This window comes from Phyllostomus discolor, chromosome 8, assembly GCF_004126475.2.
Source record: "Phyllostomus discolor isolate MPI-MPIP mPhyDis1 chromosome 8, mPhyDis1.pri.v3, whole genome shotgun sequence".
NCBI classification, from domain to species: domain Eukaryota; kingdom Metazoa; phylum Chordata; class Mammalia; order Chiroptera; family Phyllostomidae; genus Phyllostomus; species Phyllostomus discolor.
Window position 1 is genome coordinate 30,032,756 of NC_040910.2, and position 23,742 is coordinate 30,056,497.

The 23,742-nt window shown below is 38.5% G+C and overlaps 1 protein-coding gene across 3 annotated transcripts; it reads right to left on the minus strand.

The window, feature by feature from the left end:
• Positions 1 to 3: 3 nt before the first annotated feature.
• Positions 4 to 23,144, minus strand: AADAT (aminoadipate aminotransferase). 3 transcript variants are annotated; one of them, XM_028521950.2, is made up of 13 exons: positions 22,803 to 23,142; positions 22,044 to 22,212; positions 20,963 to 21,095; positions 17,233 to 17,307; positions 12,550 to 12,759; positions 10,452 to 10,517; positions 9,058 to 9,140; positions 8,492 to 8,588; positions 7,184 to 7,245; positions 6,873 to 6,937; positions 5,405 to 5,511; positions 2,144 to 2,245; positions 4 to 1,188 (listed from the first exon to the last, which is right to left on the minus strand). In XM_028521950.2, the coding sequence occupies exons 1-13, from the start codon at positions 22,867 to 22,869 to the stop codon at positions 1,147 to 1,149; spliced, it is 1,278 nt and encodes a 425-aa protein (XP_028377751.1). In that variant the 5' UTR covers positions 22,870 to 23,142; the 3' UTR covers positions 4 to 1,146. The 3 variants fall into 3 exon arrangements, 2 of the variants coding, with proteins under 2 accessions (XP_028377751.1, XP_035887893.1); XR_004904615.1 differs by lacking the exon at positions 4 to 1,188 and adding an exon at positions 3,047 to 3,182 and having other exon boundaries at positions 22,803 to 23,144; XM_036032000.1 differs by lacking the exons at positions 8,492 to 8,588; positions 9,058 to 9,140 and having other exon boundaries at positions 22,803 to 23,143.
• Between the last annotated feature and the right edge of the window lie 598 nt (positions 23,145 to 23,742).

The following is a 23,742-nucleotide window of genomic DNA, read 5'->3' on the forward strand; positions in this document are numbered from 1 at the left end:
TAGACCTGACCTACGAGGTGAGATTTTGCTCAAGTTCGAAGATGCAACATCTCATCCAAGAGTCAGGGAGTACAATCACCACGATGCAGATGTTTATATACACAAAGGATGACATAAAAGACCATGACATACATTTCCTTAAAGGACCTTACAATTACTAGATCTTGGAGCAATGTGAATTTTTTACACAGCATTAGAAAACGAATACAGGTTATTTATGATATGCTACCATAATGAGGTCCTATTATTTTACAGTACATGTGACATGCATATGCACAGAAAAATATCTAAAAGGATGAATGATAATTGCTGACAGCAATTATCATGGGGGGATGAGACAATAAGTGGATGTTTTTACTTTATTCCTTGTATTTCCTGGATTGTTCGAAGATTTAAAAATAAGTGATATTACTTTAGTAATCAAATGGGAAAAATAAACCACTTAAAAGGTGAGAAAAAATCATCAAAATAATATATCATAAATACCACAAAGGGACGTGTAGACTCAAATTACATAGCTGATAAGATTGTGTTTTTGTACATTGTATAGTATTATGAAAAAGCACTGTGGTAAATTTTTCTAAGTCCCAATCTCTCCTTCTTACTTAGAATTAATAGGTCTGGTGCCTTTAGGTATGTTTAATTTCAGAATTTTATTTTACATGGATTTTTGTGGCATAACATAATATCTGTGGTACTGTTACTGAAATCACTTATGATGGTCAAATTCTAACAATTTTTGCAACAAGTTTTCATGAAATTTTCTTAAAAAATAGAGAAAGTTTACATTGTATATCATCTTAGACTTATTTTCTTACATTGTCAAAATAATTTCCTATAATTGTTAGTTTCAAAGAAAATTTATGGGAAATTACAGAACAGCTGTAGGGTTCTTTACAATAAAATTGACAAAAAATATTTTTTTGCAGGTTGAAAGTTTATCAAAAGGTATGTGGATTATAAATATGTTTTGGCAATCTGGTGGATTTAAGGGCACTTTAAAAGTTGTCCAGTTAAATTACTACAGATATGACATGTTTGATGCAACCCAATCTGTAAGTCTAACACTAATGACCATCTTTTGCTGTTAAAACACAGAATAATTTATCCAAAAAATCCGTGAGAACTACAAAGAGTCTGATGTCTTCATAAAGATTCTTTTATAAGTTGTGCTAATCTCTGGAAGGCCTGGAATTGAAAATAGATAAGAATTAATAAAATTAGGATGTTATTTAGGAAAAGTTTGTCAGAACTTTAAAAATTCAAACAAAGACTATCCAGCTAAGGTTGAGATAAGTCAATGAAAACCAAGTTTAACATCAATTTTATCGTGGTAGGAAGCTCTCAATGTCACAGTGTATGTAGAGACAAGCATTTTAGATGCCTAGGATTTTTCTCTTATTGTTCTTGTAGCCCTCAAGATCATAATTTTCTTTTTTTTCCACATCACATTTTATTTTTTCATGTAATCTCTCACCTGCATATATACATCCTATAGAGTTTCTGTTGTCCAACTCTATTATATAAAAAACAAAAAAACCTTATGCAAAGCATATTTAATGACAGAAGAAAGCAAGTAAATAAAGAACACACAAAGAACCAATCCATCTGCAAATATAAGTATAAACTCATCTTAAAGTTAATGGCACCATTCAATTTCTGGGTCTTCTTTTTGGATTCCCAGACACACAGTTCTTAGGAACTCATATCTTTGCTTCTTGTTATTTTGGTTAAAGCTAGACTTTGATTAATTTGAGAATATTATTCTCTTTGACTTGCTGATTTTTTTCCTTAATGAAAGAGACTGCTGGCTTCAATTTTGTGCCTTTGGCTTATGTTAATTCTACAAAGGAAAGAGAATTTCTTCATACCTTATTGGTAATCAATAAACACTGTTCAGTTGGTCTGAAAACTATTCATGAAAACAATAAAATTAAATTCCAACTCATTCTTTTCATTTGTTTATAGAAGTCTAGCAACAAAGTAAAGTGTCTTTTAATAGTAGTTCATGACTTCTCAACTAATACCTGTTTTTGAGAAACCCAAGAAGACATTAAAGCATATTGGAATTCATAAAATAAACTTATGTACCAAGAAATAGAATTGATAGCTAATGTTACTCTGAAGAAAATACTGTACTTACTGTATCCATTTGTTCTGGAGAAGCCAAAGAGAAGGATGCTCTGAAGTAAGGGCTAGGAGCTGAGTTATCAATGTAGAAAGCATTTCCAGGAACCATTAGTATCTAAGAGAGTTTATGGAAAATAAGTAACATCCCATTAAAGAAAAACTGAAAGAAAATATAGGTAAATCAAAGCTCAGAATAGGGAAGGACTTTTAAAAATTAAAAGCAATTGATCAAATCACAAGAAAAAAATTATATAAAAATTCAGTATATCATACAATAAATAAAACTAAAAGCAGAGAAACTGGAAAAATGGTTACAATGAATATGGCAAATGCAACATCTTCTCCACATTAAAAAACATCCTGAGAAGAAAAACACTAGACTTCTAGTCTTAATGAGCAAAGTGAAGCTTACAAAGGAAATAAAAATAGTAAATGTGTAACCTAACTAGAAAACTAATGTAAGTTCTAACAATGAGATACTATTTTTAAGTTATCAAATTTGGAAATGACTTTTAGGCTGGGATCTGAAAGACAGGTAGGTGTTGGCCAAGCAAAAAGTAGAAGTAGGGGAAGAGTGTTTTAGGGAGAATAAGGAGTGTGAAAGCCCTGAGATGGGAAGAAAATTATCCCCCTTAACTGAAAGAAGGTAAAAAATTTAATACATGAAGTGAAGGATTAACAACGTTAAGTAAGCATGTCCAGATGCAGTGGTGAGAACCACTGTTATTATACATACATATACATATGTATGTATATGACCGCATATGCACTGCATACATGCATTGCACATACATGTCCTCTGCTCCCTGGGCATACACATATATTCCATCCCCAGGCTCTTTCTAACGATATGTGTACACATGACTGTATCCCAGCCAATGGATGTGAAGTCACACGTGCTACTTCAAGGCCTGACCTGTGAAATTCTTCCCCTGTGGGATCCACCATCCTCTTTCCATTCTGTAGCCATGTGGGACCTATATGTTGAAGACTGAAGAACAAGGAGAGGGAAGGAACCAGGGTCTCTGAATCATTGCTTGGAGCAGAGCTGCCTGCAGATCACATATTTGAAAATTTTGTGTCAGTTGGAATATACTTTGATTGTGTTAAGTTTTCGAGATTGTTATGTAGTACAATAAAAAGCATTCATGACATTCAAAAGCATTGAGTAACTGCTTGCCATTACATGGTGTAAATCTGGGCACTGTCTGCTAGTGTAAGATGAGTAGGGAGTGAAAGAATTTGAGGCACTCTGGGGAAAATATTTCAAGGAGGAAGTTAGGTTTTTTTGGTGTCCTTAATAACAATAAAATGAAAACATCATTTTCCCCAACATAGCAGAAAAGTTGTGGCATGTGCTAGAAGCAAGTTTCTGAAAGAGAAGGAGGGAATGGTAAGGAAATGCTTTACAAGATGCCCAAAGTCTGGGCTCAGGCAGTGGTGATAAAGTTGGAGATTATTTAGAAAAAGTAAAGGTACGTGCAACAGGATATGTGGCATCAATGAAGAGGACTGAAAAAAAAACTACAATAAAATATGAAATCTATACCCTTGGCACATAGCTCAGAGATACATACAAATAGCCACTTACCAAATGTTCAAAGAAGGTGGCATTGATAGAAAAGCAAAGAAAATAAAGGATTGATTTGTTATACTATAATGTATTTCTTTGAAACAAATCAGTTAAGTATTTATTAAGTACCTACTGTGCGTTGTTACTAGGATTAGAAAAATTCATAAATCATGCGTCTTGCCCTCCAGTGAGATGGTCAGACAGGAAGAACGAGCTTCCTGACCCAGTGGAACCAGCCCCGGAGCCCAGCCAGTCACCAGGTCTAAGCCTCAGACGACTTCATCTCTTACGCACTAGCGAGCAGGGCACTCCCCCAACACCAACACAGCCTGTCCTCTTGTGGAGTCTATTCCGTTGCTTCGAGACAAAATTAATACTAGAAATAGATTTTAGTTTTTACAAGAGTGACAAACATCATAAAGAAATTAATCAATGGAGAAAGGATGATTTATTTGGTAAGTTGGAAAGCTACACAGAAAAATATTTGGATTTCTAAGCTTAATCAATGCCCCTGAATGAAATCTAAATAGATTTATTATTTAAGTACAAAAGGAGAATTAAAAAAACACAGAATAAATCCTTATGGGCTAATCTGAAGTGAAAAAAGCAGGACAGAAACCCTTCTGTGTAATTTTAACCATGTAAAATAATTGCACAAAATACCAGCTATACACAAGCTCTCCAGGGAAATACACCACTAATAGCCATAAAATCTGGGTGGTGAAATTATGGGCTATGTAAAAATTTTTCATTATCTTTTTGTTCATCTTCTAAGTTTTTTACCATGAGTATACTTTATTTTCATAACAGGGCGGGGAATCCTCTAATTTTAAACACTAAATGGCTAATACCTATTGAGCATGTACTAGTCTAAGTGTTTTGTACATATTAATACAATTATCAGCAACTTCATGAGGGAGGAAGTGTCATTATTACTATTGTACAGGTAAAACTCAGGGAGGGTAACTTACACATCCAGTGAAGGGTGGAGCCGGAATTCAAACCCAAGGGATGTGGCTCCAGAGACTCTGCTCTTAGCCACTAAACCAACCTAGTAGCTGAGATGAATGACTATATTCCCATTAATTTAGACCAGAAGAATAATTATGTAACCCCAAAAATCTATTATGATTTTGATAATGAGATAACATATCTGATATTAAAACATGAATTGGGGTGGTGGACACTGAAACATTTTTCTCCATTTCTTTTTTAATCCTCACTGGAGGACATTTTTTCATTGTTTTTTAGAGAGAAAGGAATGAGGAAGGGAGAGAGAAAATCAGTGTGAGAGAGAGGCATTGATTGGTCGCCTCCCAATCCCCTCGCCGGGGGGGGGGGACCAGGGATCGCCTGCATCTGGACAGAGGATTGCAGGCCCCCGACAGACCAATCTGCAGCCTAGGCATGTGCCTAAATCAGGAATTGAACCTGTAACATTTCAGTTACTGGTTGACGCTCCAATTAACTGAGCCACACTGGCCAGGGCTCCATTTTGTTTCTTAAAGGTTTTTAAAATTTATTTTCTAGAGGGAGGGGAAAGGAAGGAGAAAGGGAGGGAGAGAAACATCAATGTGTGGTTGCCCCTCATGCGCCTCCAATTGGGGATCTGGCCCGCGACCCAGGCACGTGCCGACTGGCACGGGGCTCCATTTTTAAGTAAGAAACTATGTTAAAGAAAAAAAAAAACACCCTTTTTACCTGTTTCTTAATGGCTTTTTCTTCAATCAGTTTTTTGGCATCCTTAATGCCCTTAATTTTAATCCATAGAAACATGCCAGCAGTAGGAGCATGCCACTCTGCCAAACCTGCAAATAAAAGAAGGGAACGAATATCTCCTGAGGCTGTTTGTGCTGTCACACATATCATTTAATGGAGTAACTGCAGGAACTGTAAACTAGTACTTTCCATAAAAGTTCCTTCAGTGATAGCATTTTTAAAAAATATAATTTTATGAGTCCTGAAAATTGGTGTTTGAGTTTTATTTTTAAAAGCGAGTGAGAGAGGGGGTGAAGGGAGGGAGGGAGACTCGTGTGGGTATTTACAATTTTGGTCAGTCTCAGGTTAGTGTGAGAAATCTCGTGCTTGCGTCTACTTCCCGTCGTCAGAACCATGCCTGAGCCAAATATAACTTTCAGTTTTAGAAGAGCATTCTTCAACTCTTTCTGAATTCCTCCTGTGTTTTAATAAATCCTATCACTTATGTAATGGTGTAGAAGTCCAATGAATGAAAGTTTCTATCAGAATGTGATCAATTATGAAAAGAAGTACTTAAGATCAGGAATTCCAGCTACGTTCCGTAGGCTTTATGCTTTGTTGATTATTAGGAGAGAAGAACCAAGAAGGAAGGATAATTATTATTTCGATTTTGATTGTTATCTTCTTTTAAAAATAAAGTTGCTATTAATTAAAACCTTCTCTCAACTTCACTGTACAAAATGGTAGAGTAGAGCAGTATGTACTCTATGGTGGTAGAGTAGTACTCTTTATGAAAAACATAATTCTGTTTTTACCAAGACTTCATGGGAAACAAGGTATGACAGAATTAAGGAACTGATATTTTTTGCTTACTACTTTTAATACCAAAAGCATTTTAATGATATAATTAAAGCCATGTAATTCATTTTACTTTCTTATTTCTAATAGAAAATTAAATGTAAACCATCCCTCAATCAAATCAGCAATAGATAGTATTAGACAGATAAATGAGATTAGTGATTAAAAGGCAAATGATTTGTAATGAAAAATCTCCCATAGATTTGTACTATTTTATCTTTATGTAATCCACTTAGAAGAGGAGCATGTTGTTTTTTCACAATTCCTCTTCTATTTAGAGGAAAAGTTTGGAATAACTCTAAAAGCTTTTGAGTTTAGAGGTTATTTAGCTTGAGATAACTTATTGCTGGTTGATTATTAGACTAATTGATCTTTTTTTTTTTAAACCACAAATTCTTTGCAGCGGACAGGTAAAACAGAGATAGGTAGAAATGTGCCAGAGTTTGCAAACTGTTACTTCTGACATTAGTTATAGGTTAATATTTTCTTACAGAAATACTCCTGGACTCTTGTTTCCTGCCCCCCAGGATTATGGACAATACTATGCAGTGTTTATCACTCATTCATATCAGTGCTACTGTTTAGCATGGGATGGGATGTATGTTCCACTCACCACTTAACCACTTATCTGCAGCGGCCAGGATTGCATCCTTCTGCTTCCTGTAGTAGTTGGTAACCCTAGAAGAAGAAAACAATGAAAAGGCTGTGTGTAGTACATTGACTGCAGAAGCTAAGAGGCTCTATAAGAATGATTTCTATCATGATTAAAATGAATGTTTGATAAGGGAATAGAGTATATTTATTTGACCTGGTGGTAAACTTTTTACCATTATGTTTTTTCCCTTTATTATGGAATAATGAAAAATTGAGAATTACAAAGTGACGTCCATTTCTATGTAAAAAATGGGACGTAAAATATAATACCTGTCTACATGAGCCAGGAAGCCCTCTTGTCCCCATTGGTGAAGAAGCTGAAATATCATAAGCTAAAAGAGATAAGACAATAACAAATGTCAAGGTTCATCCTCTAGAATGTGTTTTTTGCCAATCACTCTTGATTACATATAAACTACCATAAGAAACTATAACAAGCTGAACCAAGCTTTATACAGTCAGTGATTTAGAATAAATGTTAATTAATAGCAGCGACAATAAAAATGGCAAATATTTATATAGTACTTGCTATGTGCCAGGAACTATTGTACTATGTTAATATATTTTAGCTAATTTAATCTCGTAATAACCTTATGAGGCAGGTTATTGTTTCCATTTTACTGAAGAGAAAACTGAGAAATAAGGGTCAAGGTAACTTTCCTGAGGTCACCCAGGTGGTCACAGAGCCTGGGTTCAAGTCAGACTGTCCAGCGCCAGGTCTGTGCCACTGACAGCCATACTGCACTTCCTCTCTAACACAAGAAATATGTAGTACTTATGATATATACAACCATGTAACATATGTGGGTATGTTTCTATTTAAAATGGAAATTCTAAGTGTCATAAATGGATAGTGAATTTTTGTTGATAACAGATACAAAAAATAAAAAAAAGGAAAGGAAAACATCCCCAACTTGATAAGGAACTTTATAGAATGTAAAATATCAAACAAATATCCTATTCCACATAAACTTTAGTAGTTCTCAGCATTTTGAGTTCTTAGGTAGCAATTCTATTCTTAAGATCTAATTCTCAAGATTGCATTAGGGATGGATTCAGTATTTCTCAAAGCTTGCGAGGAAATCTATACATTCTCCAAAATTAACTTCATTGTAATACAAATACACACCAACCAGTGTTTTTAGGAAGGTTAGCATGTGTTCAGTGAAGGTGACGAGTCACTAGGCAGCTCTGCAATTCTTGTTCCCATTATAGGTTTTACGACAAAGAAGCTCAAGTTCCAGTGCTTCATCAGGCTCAGTTCCACTGTGTGCAGTTCAACAATTTGATGGAGTTCTGGGGCTCGATGCTAGGGATGCCAGATGAGTAAGATTGCCTGACTCTCACGGAGTTTAGTCTATGCTACAAAATACCACCAGGTTATAATTCCAGCTCTCAGTTGTCTGATAGAGTAAACATGCGCAGTGCCAGGTTTTTTAATTCTAGTTCCGTATTGGAACTAGAGATTCAATACCAGTGATTTCCCTCTCTGCCACCGTAAATCAGTCTTACTTGCCAACACCTATTTTCTATTCTTATCAAATTAATTTTTTTTTCTATTTCTTAAATTGTCCTTACCTGTGTAAAAGTGCTGGTGTGCAATGTTGAGACTTGTGTGTGTAAAACAACTCTCTCTATCAAGGGTTTTGGACCAGATATAAACCCTATTCTCAACCTACACAAAAAAGAGAAAAGGCACAATAGCACTCCTGTATTAACAATGAGTCCCTGTCATTCTCCCAATCTCTTTTTAGAAGAGAGATGTGACCTGGGGCTAATGGACCTAGATAATTAAAACATTCTAATAAAGCTAACTACTTCTTATTTACCATTCAAATTTAAATTTAAGTGTATGTTTAAAATATAATGCAAGTTCAGCCAAGAATTCTTAAATGTGCTCTTTAATACGTGAAACCAAACATCTGATTTACTCCTCTACAACTTTAATGTCCAGGTTCCTCTGATAACTGGAGACGAACAGAGAGAAAAGGCCTGCCTATATTCAAATTACTAGTTTAACTGGTGTGTTAAGGCAAGTAGAATACAAGCATCTTAAATGAGGAGAATGTCTTGGACTGAAAGATGCTGAAGCGCATTTCTCTCTCTTTTAGATCTAGCCTTGAGTTGGAGACACAGGGCCTTACCCAGCAGACAGGACTTTTGAAAAAGAGTCAGATCTGATGACTCGCCCATCAACGTCCATGGAAAGAAATGACGGTGTCCAGGGCTTGAAATGGAAAAAGTAAACACTATTGGTTTGAGAACTTGGTTAGTGACTGTGTAAGTACTTTCTGTGGAGACTGGAAAGGGCATGGATTTGGATTAACAGCAGCACAACCACCTTTCCCATTACCTTTACCTCAACCCTCTAAAATGGAATACAAACAGAGATGTGTGTTCTTTTATTAGCGTATGCCTGTCTTCATGACTTTTCTGCCAAAAGTACAAACAAGGGTTTACTCATTTTCTTAAGATGCCATTATTATGAATTTAGGTCCTTCGTGCCCCACGGGCTGAAATTCAAGATGAACAGATGTAGAGAAAGGATTCAAGAAAATGGAAGTTGGATAAGATATACTAAGCACAGAGGACCAGCAGCATTCAGGATTGTTTACAGAGAGAATGCTGCCTCTTAGAACTGGAAAGATAAACAAGGTAAGACTAAAGGTTGGAAATTCTGTCAACATGAAATACTGACTTAAGTATTTACTCAAGAAATAGATGCATACAAGGAAGGGGGTTGTGGTCATGATGAGAGTGAGGTGTCATTCATTCAGGCAATGCATCCAGAAAAATCAAGAATTTTTCTTTTCTGTAGATTTAAAGAAGGAATCAAATCCACATATTTGTTCTCTGCAGACCTGACAGCAAATAAAGTGTTTAATTTTGAAAAATCAGGCATAGGGAACATGCATCGCTCCTAGTGCCCACTAGGAAAAAGTGGTTGTGAGAAGCGGTGCGCTACAGAGGGAGCCTAAAACCCAGTGTTCTGCAGCTATGATCCAGGACCTTCGCCACAGGGAGGGCAAATAGTGTCCTGCTGCCAGGAATGAATGCCTCATCGGATGTCCGTGAGGGACATCACTAATTGAGCACAGCCCCTCTTTTCTTTCAGCTTGAATGCAGCTTCCAAATCCTTTTCAGACACCATTCCCGTCAGCTGCTACCAAGAGACTGTAGGTGACACGCAGGAGGAAACCCCTTCAGACCCCTGGTACCATGGTTGAGGAGCTATGCCCTAGGAAATGGAGTTCACCACCATTAGCCCTGACTTTCTCTTTTGTTCAATGTACGGTACAGAGAGCCAGCTGCACGTTTTAAGGTAACTAATTCCTAGAAAGAGCTGTAATATCAGCAGTGAAAAGTACTAATTCATAATAAAACTAAAAGACTGAAAATTGAAGTGGAAGCAAATAAACAATCATTTATTTAATTCCAATGTAAAAGTGGATTAGCAGCCAGGCTAAAATCAAATGCAGGGCAAGAACTTACAACAATTTATCTTCTAATTGTGAAATAAGTTCACATCGTCACTTACCTTGTTGAACTGGAGAAAATAGTACGGATCATCTTCTATTATGAGGAAATCGTATTTTCTTGCGAGCTAAAAAAGGTTAAAGTAGTGTGTTTATTTCTTTAAAAAAAGATTTTATTTATTTACTTTTAGAGAGGGAAGGGAGGGAGATAGAGAGAGAGAGAGAAACATCAATGTGTGGTTGCTGGGGGTCATGGCCTGCAACCCAGGCATGTGCCCTGACTGGGAATCGAACCTGCGACACTTTGGTTCGCAGCCTGTGCTCAATCCAGTGTTTATTTCTTAGGAGCTATCTAAAGTTAAAAGCATTTGGAATCACAATTCTTTGTGCTCATTCATTGGAAAAGCTATTGAGGGCCTACTGTCTAGACAACGAAGATAAAGAAATGAGGCTGTGAAGACTCTTGCTCTCATGGAACTTCCATTCTAGTGGGAAAGGCAGAATACACATAAGCCAGTGGATAATGAGCAGAAGAAATGTTAGATAGGGGACTTAAGGGCTGGGCAAAACATTAAACAGGGTGAAGTATGAGAAAAAGAAACTGAGTAGCTATTTTGGGTTGAATTGCTGGGAAGCCTTTCCCGACAAGATAACACAGGTCTCAGAATGACAGGAAAGAGACCGTTGTGCAAATATCAGGGAAGAAGCTTCTAGACTAAGGGATGAGCAAAGAGCAGAAGCCCTTGGGTGAGACAGAAGCATGGCACATGTAAGGGTTAGAGAGATGGCCAGTGCCAGTGCTGCAAGGGGGCTGCAATGACAGTAAGAGCCTCTGCAAGGCAGATACAAAATTCTGGGATTTTAACTGCAAGCAGAGGCCACCGGAGGGCTGGAAACGGGAGCACCTGAGGCCAGCTTTACATTTCTGTTTCAGCAGGGGAAGGACATGGGTGGCCGTGTGAAGAGTGGTTAGACATCCAGAGTGGAGAGCAACGGAACATCCCTGCAGACCGGGGAGGGAAGGCGGTAGTGTCCGAGAAGATGGTGATAGCAGTGGCTGGAGGGAAATGGATGGGTTTGGATGAATTTGCTGGTAGAGCCCACAGAATGGATTGGATATAGCAGCGGGGGTGGTTGGGGAGGAGAGGGGAAGAGGAATAAAAGGCAATAGATCATGCTGGCACAGTGTATGGAGATGAAAAATGTTAATTGTTTCTGGATGAGATGTCTGGGGTGTGACTGGACAAAATCAATGGTTCTGTGTGGCCATGTGAGGTGTGAAATGCCTATTAGGTGTTTATGTTGGAAGTTGGAAACAGAAGTTGGGTAGAGAAGTGTGGAGTTCAGGCATTTCCGTTACAGACTGCAATTTACAACCACAGAGCTGGGTGAGGGTGTCTACGGAGAGTATGTAAATAAGAGAAACTGAGGACAGGGCCAGGAGTGTGTGAAAAATGAGAATCAGACAGTATTTTGATTACATACATATTGAATATAAGGAACCGTTTGAAATTTTTCTTATGATTCCACTGCAATGATTAAACTCCATATTATTTTAATAAGGGTTTGGTACTTATTTTGAAAAACTATTGGTAGTGAAAGGCTAGAGATCACAGTCAGGTACATAAAAAAGACTTCACAAAAGGCACATTTTTCTTACTTTTCAAAGATTTCTGAATAGCTCCATATTTATTTGATACTTGTAACAAATGTCTATGGTGAAAAGCTTAAGGATCGTTGTCAGGTAGCTAAAATAGACTTTACAAAAGGAACATGACTCTTATTTTCAAAGAGTTTCTTTGTAAATTGAAATGACAGAAGGAAAAGAGACAAATTGAAAATATAAATATAAAATAGAGAAAATCAAACTTGGGGTTCAAATGTTAAATAACATCATACAATTTAACATCAGGCCAAGAATTCTGTTTCTTTCTATGAAAATATCAATTAAAGGGAAAGAAAAATCTCATAGTTAACAAAGGATGTAGTAATTTCTTGTGTTTAAAATTATTAGGACCCTTGACATAGATGACTTCCTCTTATTAAAACTTACCTACCTTGAAAGCAAGAAGCAAATAAAGGGCACTTGCATAGTACTCCTCTAAAAAGTCAGCAACAACCAAAAACCAAGAACTAGCCTCATAACACCCTTTAAAGTACCTCATAGATTTCCTTTTTGCGGTTACTTGTTAGTGAATTTCCAGTAGGGTTGTTGCCATTTGGGACAGTATAAAGAAATTTGGGGGTGTTTTTCTTGGGGTTCTTTGAATCATCTGGTCTCCATCTGGAAAGTATTTCTTTGAGGGACTCTGGAATAATCCCATATTCATCACTGGGAACATTAATAAGGTTGCAGCCGAGTGGTTGTAGCTGTGGAGCACGAAGGAAAAAAAAAGCCCAAGATTCAGAACTGATGACAAAATGATTCTTATACTGAGAATGTTACCCTTGACACCCTTAAACATACACCCTGAACTCCGCTCTACCTCCAGAGGGTTTAGGTAGTATATTCTAATCCTGTTGTTGCCCTGGGGCAGATCCCATTATCATGCAAAGACATCCCATCAATTTCCAGTGGAAGGATCACACTTCCCTGCTCCTGTAAACCAGGGTTGGCTGTGTGTCTTGCTCTGGCCAGTATATCGTTAGCAGAAGTGGTATGTATTCCTTCCAAGCAGAAGCTTTAAAATCTGGCTTTGCACTGCTCTGTTCCTCTTTCCCCTCTCTGCTCTAAGACTCGCAGTGTTCCAGAGAGAGACTGCTTCTGTCACCTTAGGGCTTGGGATGAAGATGACAGGAAACTCAGCTACAGTCGCCTTGCGGTAGACATGTAGTGTGGGAGAGAAAGAAGTCTTTGTAGCTGTAAGCCACGGAGACACTGGGGGCATTTTTTGTACAGCACAACCCAGCCTCTTCTGACTGAATTATCATCATAAGTACAGTTAGAACTGGGTCGTAAAGCAGGTGTTTATTAATACATATTTTGACAGAGTAATTCTATAAAGCATCTGTTATGCTAATATATAAAATAGTTACAAGCAGAGGTGACATTCAAAATATTTAGCAGGTCCTGTAGCAATGGATCCATTAGATACACCTGCAGGCTGGAAGGGGTTCCTGGAGGCTCCCTGTCTGCATCGACTCCGTATCATGGGCTGTTCAGGGTGGTCTAGGGAGAGTGGCCAGGAAAGCCAGGGTGTGATGGGGCACTGGGCAGCAGCTTACTGAGGGGTGTGGAAGCATTTCAATGTTTTACCACCTGCTAAGGCTGAGTTGGCAAGTAGTGGTCTTGCTTACAGACATAATTTTATAAAGGCACTGTGGAATCTTATTCTTGGATGAAAACAGACATTTAAAAAATCAGATATTAAGAAATAGCAATAATTGAATGAGGTTCTCAAAAATTTTTTTCAAAGGATAAGCAAACACTCTTTTTAACAGTCCAACGTAGAATTATGCGCTACCCTGCTTATGACAACTTTAAATGGCCCTTGATGGAGGGAGACGAGAGTTCGGGTGGTGAGCACGCAGTGCAATATGCTAATGGTGTATTGTAGAGTTGTACACCCGAAACTTGTATAATGTTATTAACCAATGCCACCCAAATAAATTTAATAAAAAACAAAAGGTCTTACCATGAATAAAAGAAATTTATATTGGGCCATGAAATGAACAATATTGCTCATTAGCATACTTCCTCATGGCTCAGCACACGGTTTCTGTTTGGGTATGTGAAAATGTTCTGTGTGTTTGCACGCATGCTGTTTATGTAGACACAAGTTTTATATTTATAGGCATATGTAATCATAAATCTTAGGAATTTAGGAAAATAATAATTGGTGTTAAATTACTAGAAAAATCAATTATATAATGTTTTTTAACTGAGGTAGGATCTATATAAAGATTTGGCCATTTGAAAGTGTATAATTTAATGGCATTAATTACATTCACAGTATGTGCACCTGTCATCACCATCAATTTCCAAATTCTTTTCATCACCCCAGGCAGAAACTCTGTACTCCCATTCCTCCCTCCCTCTAGACCTTGGAGATGTCTATCCTACCTCCGTCTCTGTGAATTTACCTGTTCTAGATATTTCACACGATATGTGTCCCTTGTGCCTGGCTCCTTTCCATTGGCATAATGTTTCCAAGGTTTATCCCCGTTGCAGCATGTGTCGGAACTTTGCTCCTTTGGTAGCTGAGTAATATCCCATTGTATGTATACACTACATTTTGTTTATGTATTCACCCCCTCATGCCTGGGTTGCTCCCACCTTTTGGCTATTGTGAATAATGTTGCAGTGAACGTGTGTGTTTCTGTTTGAGTCCCAGTGTTCACTTCTTTCTGGGTATACACTAGGAGTGGAATTGGTGAATCAGACACTAATTCTATGTTTAAAATTTTGAGGAACTGAAAAAATAGTTTCCACAGTAGCTGTACCATTTTACATTTCCACTAACAATGTACAAAGGTTCTGATTTCTCCACATATCCACCAGTATTTGCTATGTGCCATTAAAAAAAAAATAGCCATCCCAGTATGAGTGAAGTCGTCTCTCCCTCTGGTTTTGATTTGCATTTCCCTAATGACTAATGACGTTGAGTATCTTTTCATGTGCTTATTGACCATTTGTATATCTTCTTTGGAGAAATGTCTGTTCAAGTCTTTGTCTATTTTTAAATTTGTTTGTCTATTGTTGTTGAGTTACAGATCTTTATATATTCTGGATATTAATGCCTTATCAGATATATGATTTGCAAATATTTTCTCCCATTCTTTAGGCTGTCTTTTCACATTATTCATAATGTGTTTGAAGCTTAACAATTAATTTTTTAATGAAGCCCAATTATCTATTTATATTTGTGGTTGTTGCTTGTGTTTTTAGTGTCATATCCAAGAATTCAGTGAGAAACACAAGATCAGGATTTGCCCTTATGTTTTCTTTTAAGAATTTATAGTTTTACTTCTTACATTTAGGTCTTTGATTAATTTTGAGTTAAAATTTTATATGGTGTGTAGTAAGGGTCCATTTTCTTTCTTTTTTCATGTGGAAATCCAGTTTTCCCATCACAATTTATTGAAGAGACTGTTCTTTTCCTACTGAATGGTTTTAGTATCCTTGTCAAAATCAGTTGGCCATGACTGTATGTATTTATTTCCCGACTCTCAATCCTGTTCCATTGGAATTATGTCCTATCCCTTATGCCAGTACTACACCGTTTTGATTACTGTAGCTTTGTAGATGGTTTTAAAGTGGGGAAGTGTGAGGACTCCAATTACGTTCTGCTTTTTCAGGGTTCTTCTGGTTATTAGGACCCTTTCCAATCCCATGCGAGTTGGAGGATTGGCTTTTCTATATCTGCAAAAAGGCTATTAACATTTCACAGATTGCATTGAGTCTGTAGCTTGCTTTGGCAGTACTGACATCTTAACAATGTTAAGTCTTTCAATCTATGAATAGGTGATGTCTTGGATGTTATAAATGAACAATGTTTTTTAATTTTCTTTTCAGATTGTTCTTTGGAAAAATTTTTTTTATAATATTCATTTTATCTCTACTTAGGAATGTTGAATAATGTAACTTTCATCAAGACAAGCTAATTGCTCTATATATTGTTTTTAAGAAGGTTTTCTAAATTTTATTTATTTTTTAGAAACATGGGAAGGGAAGGAGAAAGAGAGGGAGAAAAACATTGATGTGAGAAATATCGATCAATTGCCTGCCATGTGCACCCTGCCTGGGGATCAAAACTGCAATCCAGGCATATAAATTGAACCAGGCACCTTGTGCTTTGTAGTGCAACTCCCAACCGACTGAGCCACACCAGTCAGGGCTATATATTGATTTTTACAAAGATCATTTAAAATTTGAATGAAAAAGAAAATCGATGAAATTAGAATCAATAGAGCATGAAGGTCATCTCATTCAACTCCCCTACTTTAGGCTAGAATTAATTCTGCAATATTTGTGTTAGGTGGCAATCAAGTGTAACTGAGCACCTGCAGTGATGGGCAGTGCTTTACCTGCATAAGAAGTCAGGCAAGATGGATAGTTGGAAAGTTGTTATACTGAGTTGGAATTGCTTCCCTGTAGTTTCTAGCCTTTGGTTCCAGTCCTCTCACCTGAGGACACGCACAGACAATTCTAATTCCCTGGTCTCATGCTGACTTCTATGTATTTGAGGACAGTTCTCATATGTATTGAGTCTTCCTTTTTTTTTTTTTTTGCAGAAAACAGCCACAGTTTCTAAAATCATTCATCATATAGTATGGTTTCCAGTTTCCTATTCACTCTGATTATTCTTCTTTGTTCCAATTTGAATACTTATCTATCCTAAAGTATTGTGCCTCAAACAAACCTAATTCTCAGCAGTGTGTTCTGACCAGTGCGCAGCAGAGCCAGATGGTCAGTTTCCTTCTTCTGGTTATTATAGTCCCATTAATTTAACACGGGAGTGGAAAGCCCTAATTATACCATATTAGTTTATAGTTATATTAACTTGACATATAATGTGATTATAATTAGGCATATGATAATTACGGATGGCACTGAAAAAATATATTTTTGTAAATTGTCAGACTTCAAGTGAAATCTTAAGAAAACTGGACATGATTTTGTACAACCTAATTTTAGCACCTATTCATTTAAATTTAGTAACAAGAAATGTATAAAGTAAAGGGTGTATTTAACATAGTTGGCATATATTATTTAAGATTCTCCTATTTACAGATGAAAGATACTATTTTAGCTTTCAGTGGACAGATAATGCTAAAGGCGCAATGGTTTCTTCTTATTTATTATAAGAGAGAGAATTACCTTTTACAGAAATGTATACTCACAGCTTCAAGTGTTCCTGAATAAACAGGTTCATTTACGAGGATATTATCTCCACTATTAATGAGCATTTCAAACACCTAACAAAAGAAGCATAGGTTAGCTTGGATAGTACTGTTTCCATTCTTAGGACAACCCTCACCCTTTCGGTTTTAGCTCACCAGGGCTATAGATTAGGAGTTGGCAAATATTCTGTAATGTCAGGTAGCACATATTTTGTGGGTGATGGTGTCTCCATTGCAACTACTTATCTCTGCCTCTGTAGTGATGGCCACTGACAATACAGGAGTAGGCAAAAGTAGGTTTACAGTTGTGAGTATGTGAAACACAATTTATTCCTTTATTACTATTATTATAATCATAACCTGCATGTCTTCTTCCATACAACTATAAACCCAATTTTGCCCATCCCTGTATGTAAACCAATGAGTGTGGCTGAGTTCCAATAAAACTCTATTTACAATATCAGATAAAGGCTGGGTTTGCCTCTCAAGCCACAGTCAGCTAACCTCTGTTCTAGGGTTACATGGAAAATAACATAAACATAACTGGTTTGGCTTCCAAAATTCATTTTATCCTTCCATTTCTTCTTTGAATGTGTATTAAATATTAACTATAAGCCAGTCCTATAGAAGACAAAATGATGAAGTGAATAACATAATGACCAGTCTTTACCCTTGTGGAGATACTAGTCCACTAGGAAAGCTAGACATTAATCAAATAACTCAAATAAATGTCTATTTGCACCAGTGATGAACGCTATTAAGTGTAGATGCACAATGCTATAAGAGCTCGTCATAAGAGGACTGGGGCATTCAGGAAGTGTAGGGCATTCAGAGGTTTCCCTGAGGGGGTGATGAGGCGGGGTGGGGTTGACAATAGGTACACTCTGAGAAGCTGAAAGAATTCTGTGGCTTGAATCAGAGTATAATGAGGAGGGTGGGGTGAGATCAGACAAAAGCGAGCTGAAACCATACCATGCAGACACTGGGCCAACTGAGGCCAGTGGGAATTTTAAGTAGAGTATGGGAAGGGGAAACCACTATATCAGATATGCATTTTGACAAGATCATTCTGGCTATAATTTGAAAGAATTAAAGATGAATGGGAATACATGTGGAAAGTTTGGGAGGTTTTACAATTATTCAGGGCAGACATATACAGGTAGTCTGAAGTAGGCAATGATGGTGGAGAGGAGAGGAGAGCTGAGAGGTACTTAAGAACTCAAAACCAATGAACATGATAATCATGGTCTATGAGGCATGAGGAAGAGGAGGTGTCAAGTAGGACTCCTGGATTTTTGGCTGTGGAACTAGAAGGATGGTGGGAGTGGGGCCATTCACTGAAAGGTAGACCCAAAAGGTTGTCCAGGTATGAGGGAGAAGATGATGAGTGTTTTGGTTTGAAATGCTTTCAAAGCATTTTGTGATGATGTCAGGTGGGCAGATGGACGAATGGACTTGGAAGGAACTTGGAAGTTACCAGCATGATTGATCACATGGGTGTGAGTGGAAGTACCCAGGTAGCGTGTACAGATTCAGGGGAGCAGAGGTTTGAGGCCTCAGCCTGAGGAGCTCCAGTAAATGATGGCTGAGTAAAGGGACACTGCCGTGGAGGCAGGGCAGGTGGGCTGAAGGAGAGCCACTTAGTGTGGTGCTGAGAGTGCCAGGGCAGGAGAATGTTTCAGAATGGATGGGGGAAGTCAACAGTGTTAAAGGATATTTAGAGGTCAAGTAAGAGAAGACTTGACAAATCTTAGGAGATTTTGCAGACAGCATAATGTCTACTGAGATCAATGGAGCTAGACAGTAGATCTTTCCAGCCTAATCAAATGGGTCTATTATGACTAAACATTACACAAGTCACAATAATCCTTTCTTTTCTTTTTAAAGATTTTATTTATTTATTTTGAGAGAGATGGGAAGGGAAGGAGGAGAGGGAGCAAAACATCTATGTGAGAGAGAAACATTGACTGGATTGATTAGTTGCCTCTTGCACACGCCCTGACTGGGAACTGAACCCTCAACCGAGGCCTGAGCTCAGACCCAGAATCTAACCAGTGACCTTTTGCTTTGTGAGATGACACCCAACCAACTGAGCCACATGGATGATGGCAAGTAATCCATTCTTGCCTTGTGGTTTTTTTTTTTCACAATCCCCAGTTCAAACCTTTCCTTCCCATCTTTTTACCAACCTACATCTCTTGACAAATGGTATGGCTACTGTTGATTGAGACAGGAGATTTAACTTTTTTTTTACTGATTTGGCCTAGGATAGTCCCTTGACCTTTTCCTTATGAGCTTTGGCATCTTAGGACAAACAGTATCCTCCTCTGAAAAGTTTCTAATTGATTCAGGCTTTACGTGATATCCAGGACCAAGCAAATTATGTGGGTGGTCTGTGCATTGTCAATAGATCAAATGAAAACTTAGTTATATACATTTTACATGTCAACTAGGGGACGTGAGGATGTCAAATATCCTAATTGAGGAGGCGGGCTGTTTGTTGTCTGGCAGCACTTTTTAATAGCTGTAGCTAGAAACGCAAGCACCTACAATAACATCTATCCTGGAGAACAAAGGGGAAGAGATATTAAACCAGATTCCCACTAAGGACTCTGTAATAAGCATATCTATAAGTAAGTGAGTTATTGATGCATTTGGCTACCTATGCTATCTTTCTTCTTTGATATGACTGATGCTGTAACAGATAAACTATCTGGAATATTTTTCTGTAAAAAAATTCACAGTATACCTTCGTAAGAAAAGAATTTCATGGATTAGAACTCTTTTGTATTAGTCTATGGAATCACAAGTGCTTCTCTTCAAGCAAAAACCTTAACAGTAGCTAATCCTTTTATTTTTCCTAATTAAAAAAGATAGACTAAGGCCATACCACCCTGAACATGCCTGATCTCATCTAATTAAAAAAGATGGAGGAAAAATTATAAAGATTCTTATTCCTTCAATTATTCTGTAATATTAATAAATAACTAAAATTCATTAGTTAACCAGATTATAGCTTTCACATTTACATAAAAAATAAGAAAAAGGAAGCTTACTCTAGTTTAAGATAAGTAAGAGTCATATTTTAATCTGGATGTAAAGACCGAAGATAGAGAAACTTTACCCAGGACTAATTATTTGTGAAAGAGAAGAGAAGAAAACAGATGAAACAGAGTCATAGGTACAATCTCTTTTGGTGGTTACATATGCGAAGCTCCTGGAACCCAGGAGAGAGGGAGTGTGGGAGGGAGGGGAAGAGAGAGAGAACCCAGAGAAAAGACAAGACAAGCAGTGGCAAGCACAGGTGATTACATAAGTGGGCATGCAAAGGACTCATGTCATCTGAAGAGTATCAGGATATGCCCTCTAAACACTGAAAACTTATATTGAAATTTCTTAACTGAAACCACATAGAACAAAATGTAACCTGAATTTTCAAGCCAGATGACATTGAACAGTGCTCACTACAGCTTCTGGTAGGAGTTGAGTACTCCTTCAGTGGGAACCCTGTTTGCATGCCTCATAGCTCTGGGTCACTGACTACATGATCTATGTGTATGGAAAATCAGGTTAGTGAATGTCTTTAAGTTCCCTGTTTATTACTCTAGGTAAAGACAGGAAAGACTATCAGTAATTCACAAAACGTGATCTTCTGGTTTGTCAGTGAGACATGAATGTATTTATGAATACTTGATTTTTAATGTGGGGTAGCTTTTCTTTTCAGCCTTACCTTACAAAGACCATCTTGGCTGCCAGTTGTGACACATATGTCCATTTCTTCTTGGCTGGATGGACGATGGAGGGTGGGGGGATTGTGCAGTCTTAACTGTAACTGTGTTAGCCAGGACAACAGCTCTGGGATTCTAAAGCATAAAATATATTTTCAAATTTATAGTTGTAAAAATCATAATAATAGACAGGAATTAAATTGTAGCTATATACTAGGTACTTTATACATTCAATTTCTAAATCCTCAAAATTTTTTGCCAATATTAATATCCCTTTTTACAAGAAAAGGCAACAGACTTAGAGATTAAGAAAGTCACATAAAGTTAATCAGCAGTGATTAAGTGAGCTGATATGTGAATCTACATCTTTCTTAGTCTAAACACCTATAATCTTTATTTTACTATAGAGCACTCACTTAATAATCAATTCTTTGTTCTCTTTAGGGAAATTCCCATAAATTACCTAGAAGTTTAAACCCCCAAAGTCCTTTATATCATAGAAGAAAAAGCCTATGGATATGTAGCATATCATTCATGTGTATATAACCTGTACTATTTCAATATAGTTTCCCATCACAGAACAAAGCAGGCTTTAACAAAGTATAATTTATAGACAATAAATTATCCTTTATCATTAGAAGATCAGCCAAGGAAAATCTTAAAGGCAAGCTAGGTATTCTAGTTTGCCTTTGAGAACTAAGACGTCTGAACTGAAGGCAACATGTTTGCACAGCTGGGAAGAGAGGCTAATTCTCAGAATATTGCCCTAGGACTTAAAACTGCTGCTTCCTGGATCACCCTTTTGCTCCCTTCTCCTAACCCACTTCTCTTCCTAGCTGTCTTCTCATTTCTTTCAATCTCAGCTCAGTAGAGCACTTTCTTCCAGAAGCCTTCAGACTCCCCCAGTCACGTGAGGGTGAGAAGTCCCTGAGGAATGTGAACATTAAGTGTTCAATATTCTGTTGCTCTTAATTCTTTGAAAATTCTTCCCCAAACCTTCCTAACTGTTGACTGCCCATGAAAAAAAAAAGACAAGTCACTTTGTCAGCAGCCTTTACAATATTGCTCATGAAAATGAATTACCCAGCAGTTTGAGAATACTGAAGTGCTTTCTTCATTATCTCTTCATCAAATTGGATGACCTTTCCATCGTCTGTGGTGATAACAGCAGTCTTAAAGGGAAACATGTTCGGATTTGGTGATCCAGCAGCCAAGGAGATGACCGATTTTGGTGACCTCAGCATTAACTCGCCTACAACAAATACGGAAGACAAGACTTGACACTTTTGCTGAAAACTTTCCTGAACAGCATAGTTCAGTATGTTGTGTTACACTCAATACAACTGTCAAGGGATAGGATGCTAATCTAAGATAAACTTAAAATAACGTTGCCTGGACCTACCTCACTGGTGGAGGAACTAAGCAATGGAGATGTCCAACTGAGAAGGCAGAGAGTGATCAGGAAGATAAGCAAAGGGCCTCAGTAACAGAAAAACCCGGCTCCATTTAACTCCTGCCTGCTTGACAAGCCACACGGCTTACCCTGCACAGGCCTGCACACTCTACCTAATCCCCATTTAGTTCTGGGAAGCCCCGGTCTCTTCTAGCGCCGAGTCCTGCATCAGCTTGTTCTTCTCTATTGTAGCTCCCTCCCCGCCTTCAGTTCCAGCCCGAGTGTGTGTTTGCATACAAGGCCTGGGTCACATAGAGCTTTCACAGTTGAATGAATGATTACAACCAAGGGTGACCGCAGGCGCCACCCAGAGGCTCTACGAAGACCGCCCCCACTGCCCCCCGCCCCCGCCCCCATCCCAGGAAAAGGGACTCTGCCCCAGCACTCACTCAAGATTCGGATAGGAGAAGGCCTTCTTGCTGCGCTTTTAGCGGTGAGGAACCGTGCGTAATTCATGCCTCTGATACCCAAGCACCAAGCTCCTTTGGTAAAGATTAGCACAACAAAACACTAGGGCTGCCCCTTCGTTCTCTCTCCCAACGTCAACTAAGGTGACTCCCGCCCTCCTCCCCCGCGAGGAGTCTGGTTTCCTGAGTGCAGTGCCAGAAAAGTGTAGACAAAACTCCCGGGCTGGAAGCAACCCTGCGAGCCTGGGTCCTGAATCGGCCTAGGACGGGTGGCAAAACAGGCAAAGTCTAGCTGCAAAAGCACAGTTCGCCCCCTGTCTGGCGCCCTATATGCTCCGGTTGCGCGTGGGGAGGAGGTGGGTTGGTCTGCCCACACCCCCTCCCGCCAAGCGCGCAGCCTATAGCTGGCCGGCTGTGCGCACCGCCCAGTCCGGCGTGCAGTCACTGGCCCGCTAGCAGGCAGTGGGGCGTGTGGGGGAGGGTTAGGGCGACTAGCGAGGCATTTGAAAACCTGGGCCAGTGCCTGAATCCGTTGGATGCCAGGACGACTCCTTGCAGCTGGCAGTTGTCTCAGGGAAGTGTCCCTCTAGGCATTCACACAGGGTCGGAGATCTTCCGGGGGGGCGGCTAGTAGGAGCTGGGGCCGGATATTCACCCGGAACCCAACCGGGTGAAGGTATTTTATGAAAAAGACCTTCTGTCAGCTTGTTTTTATTTGCAGCAAGCTCCCAAGAGGGCATTCAGCCAGGTGTTTGCTGTGCCGATCTTTCCTGAGCTGGTGGTTACCTGCCTGGCTGGTGGCGACACAGAAAGAGTTGTAACCTGTCGGACCACTGTTGTGTAAAATGTACCCCCCCCCCCCTTTTTTTAAGGCACAAGTATAGGCACTATTCTGGGAAAGTCAACAATGCGACCCAGGTGA

Bases quoted from the DNA above. Each gene is read 5' to 3' on its own strand.
- AADAT (XM_028521950.2), bottom strand. From the start codon at position 22,869: ATGAATTACGCACGGTTCCTCACCGCTAAAAGCGCAGCAAGAAGGCCT. The intron at 17,308-20,962 runs GTAAGGCTGAAA...TTCTTTTGTTAG, and splicing joins GCCAAGATGGTCTTTGTAAG to GTGTTTGAAATGCTCATTAA. The intron at 6,938-7,183 runs GTATTATATTTT...TTCTTCTTCTAG, and splicing joins TTCCTGGCTCATGTAGACAG to GGTTACCAACTACTACAGGA.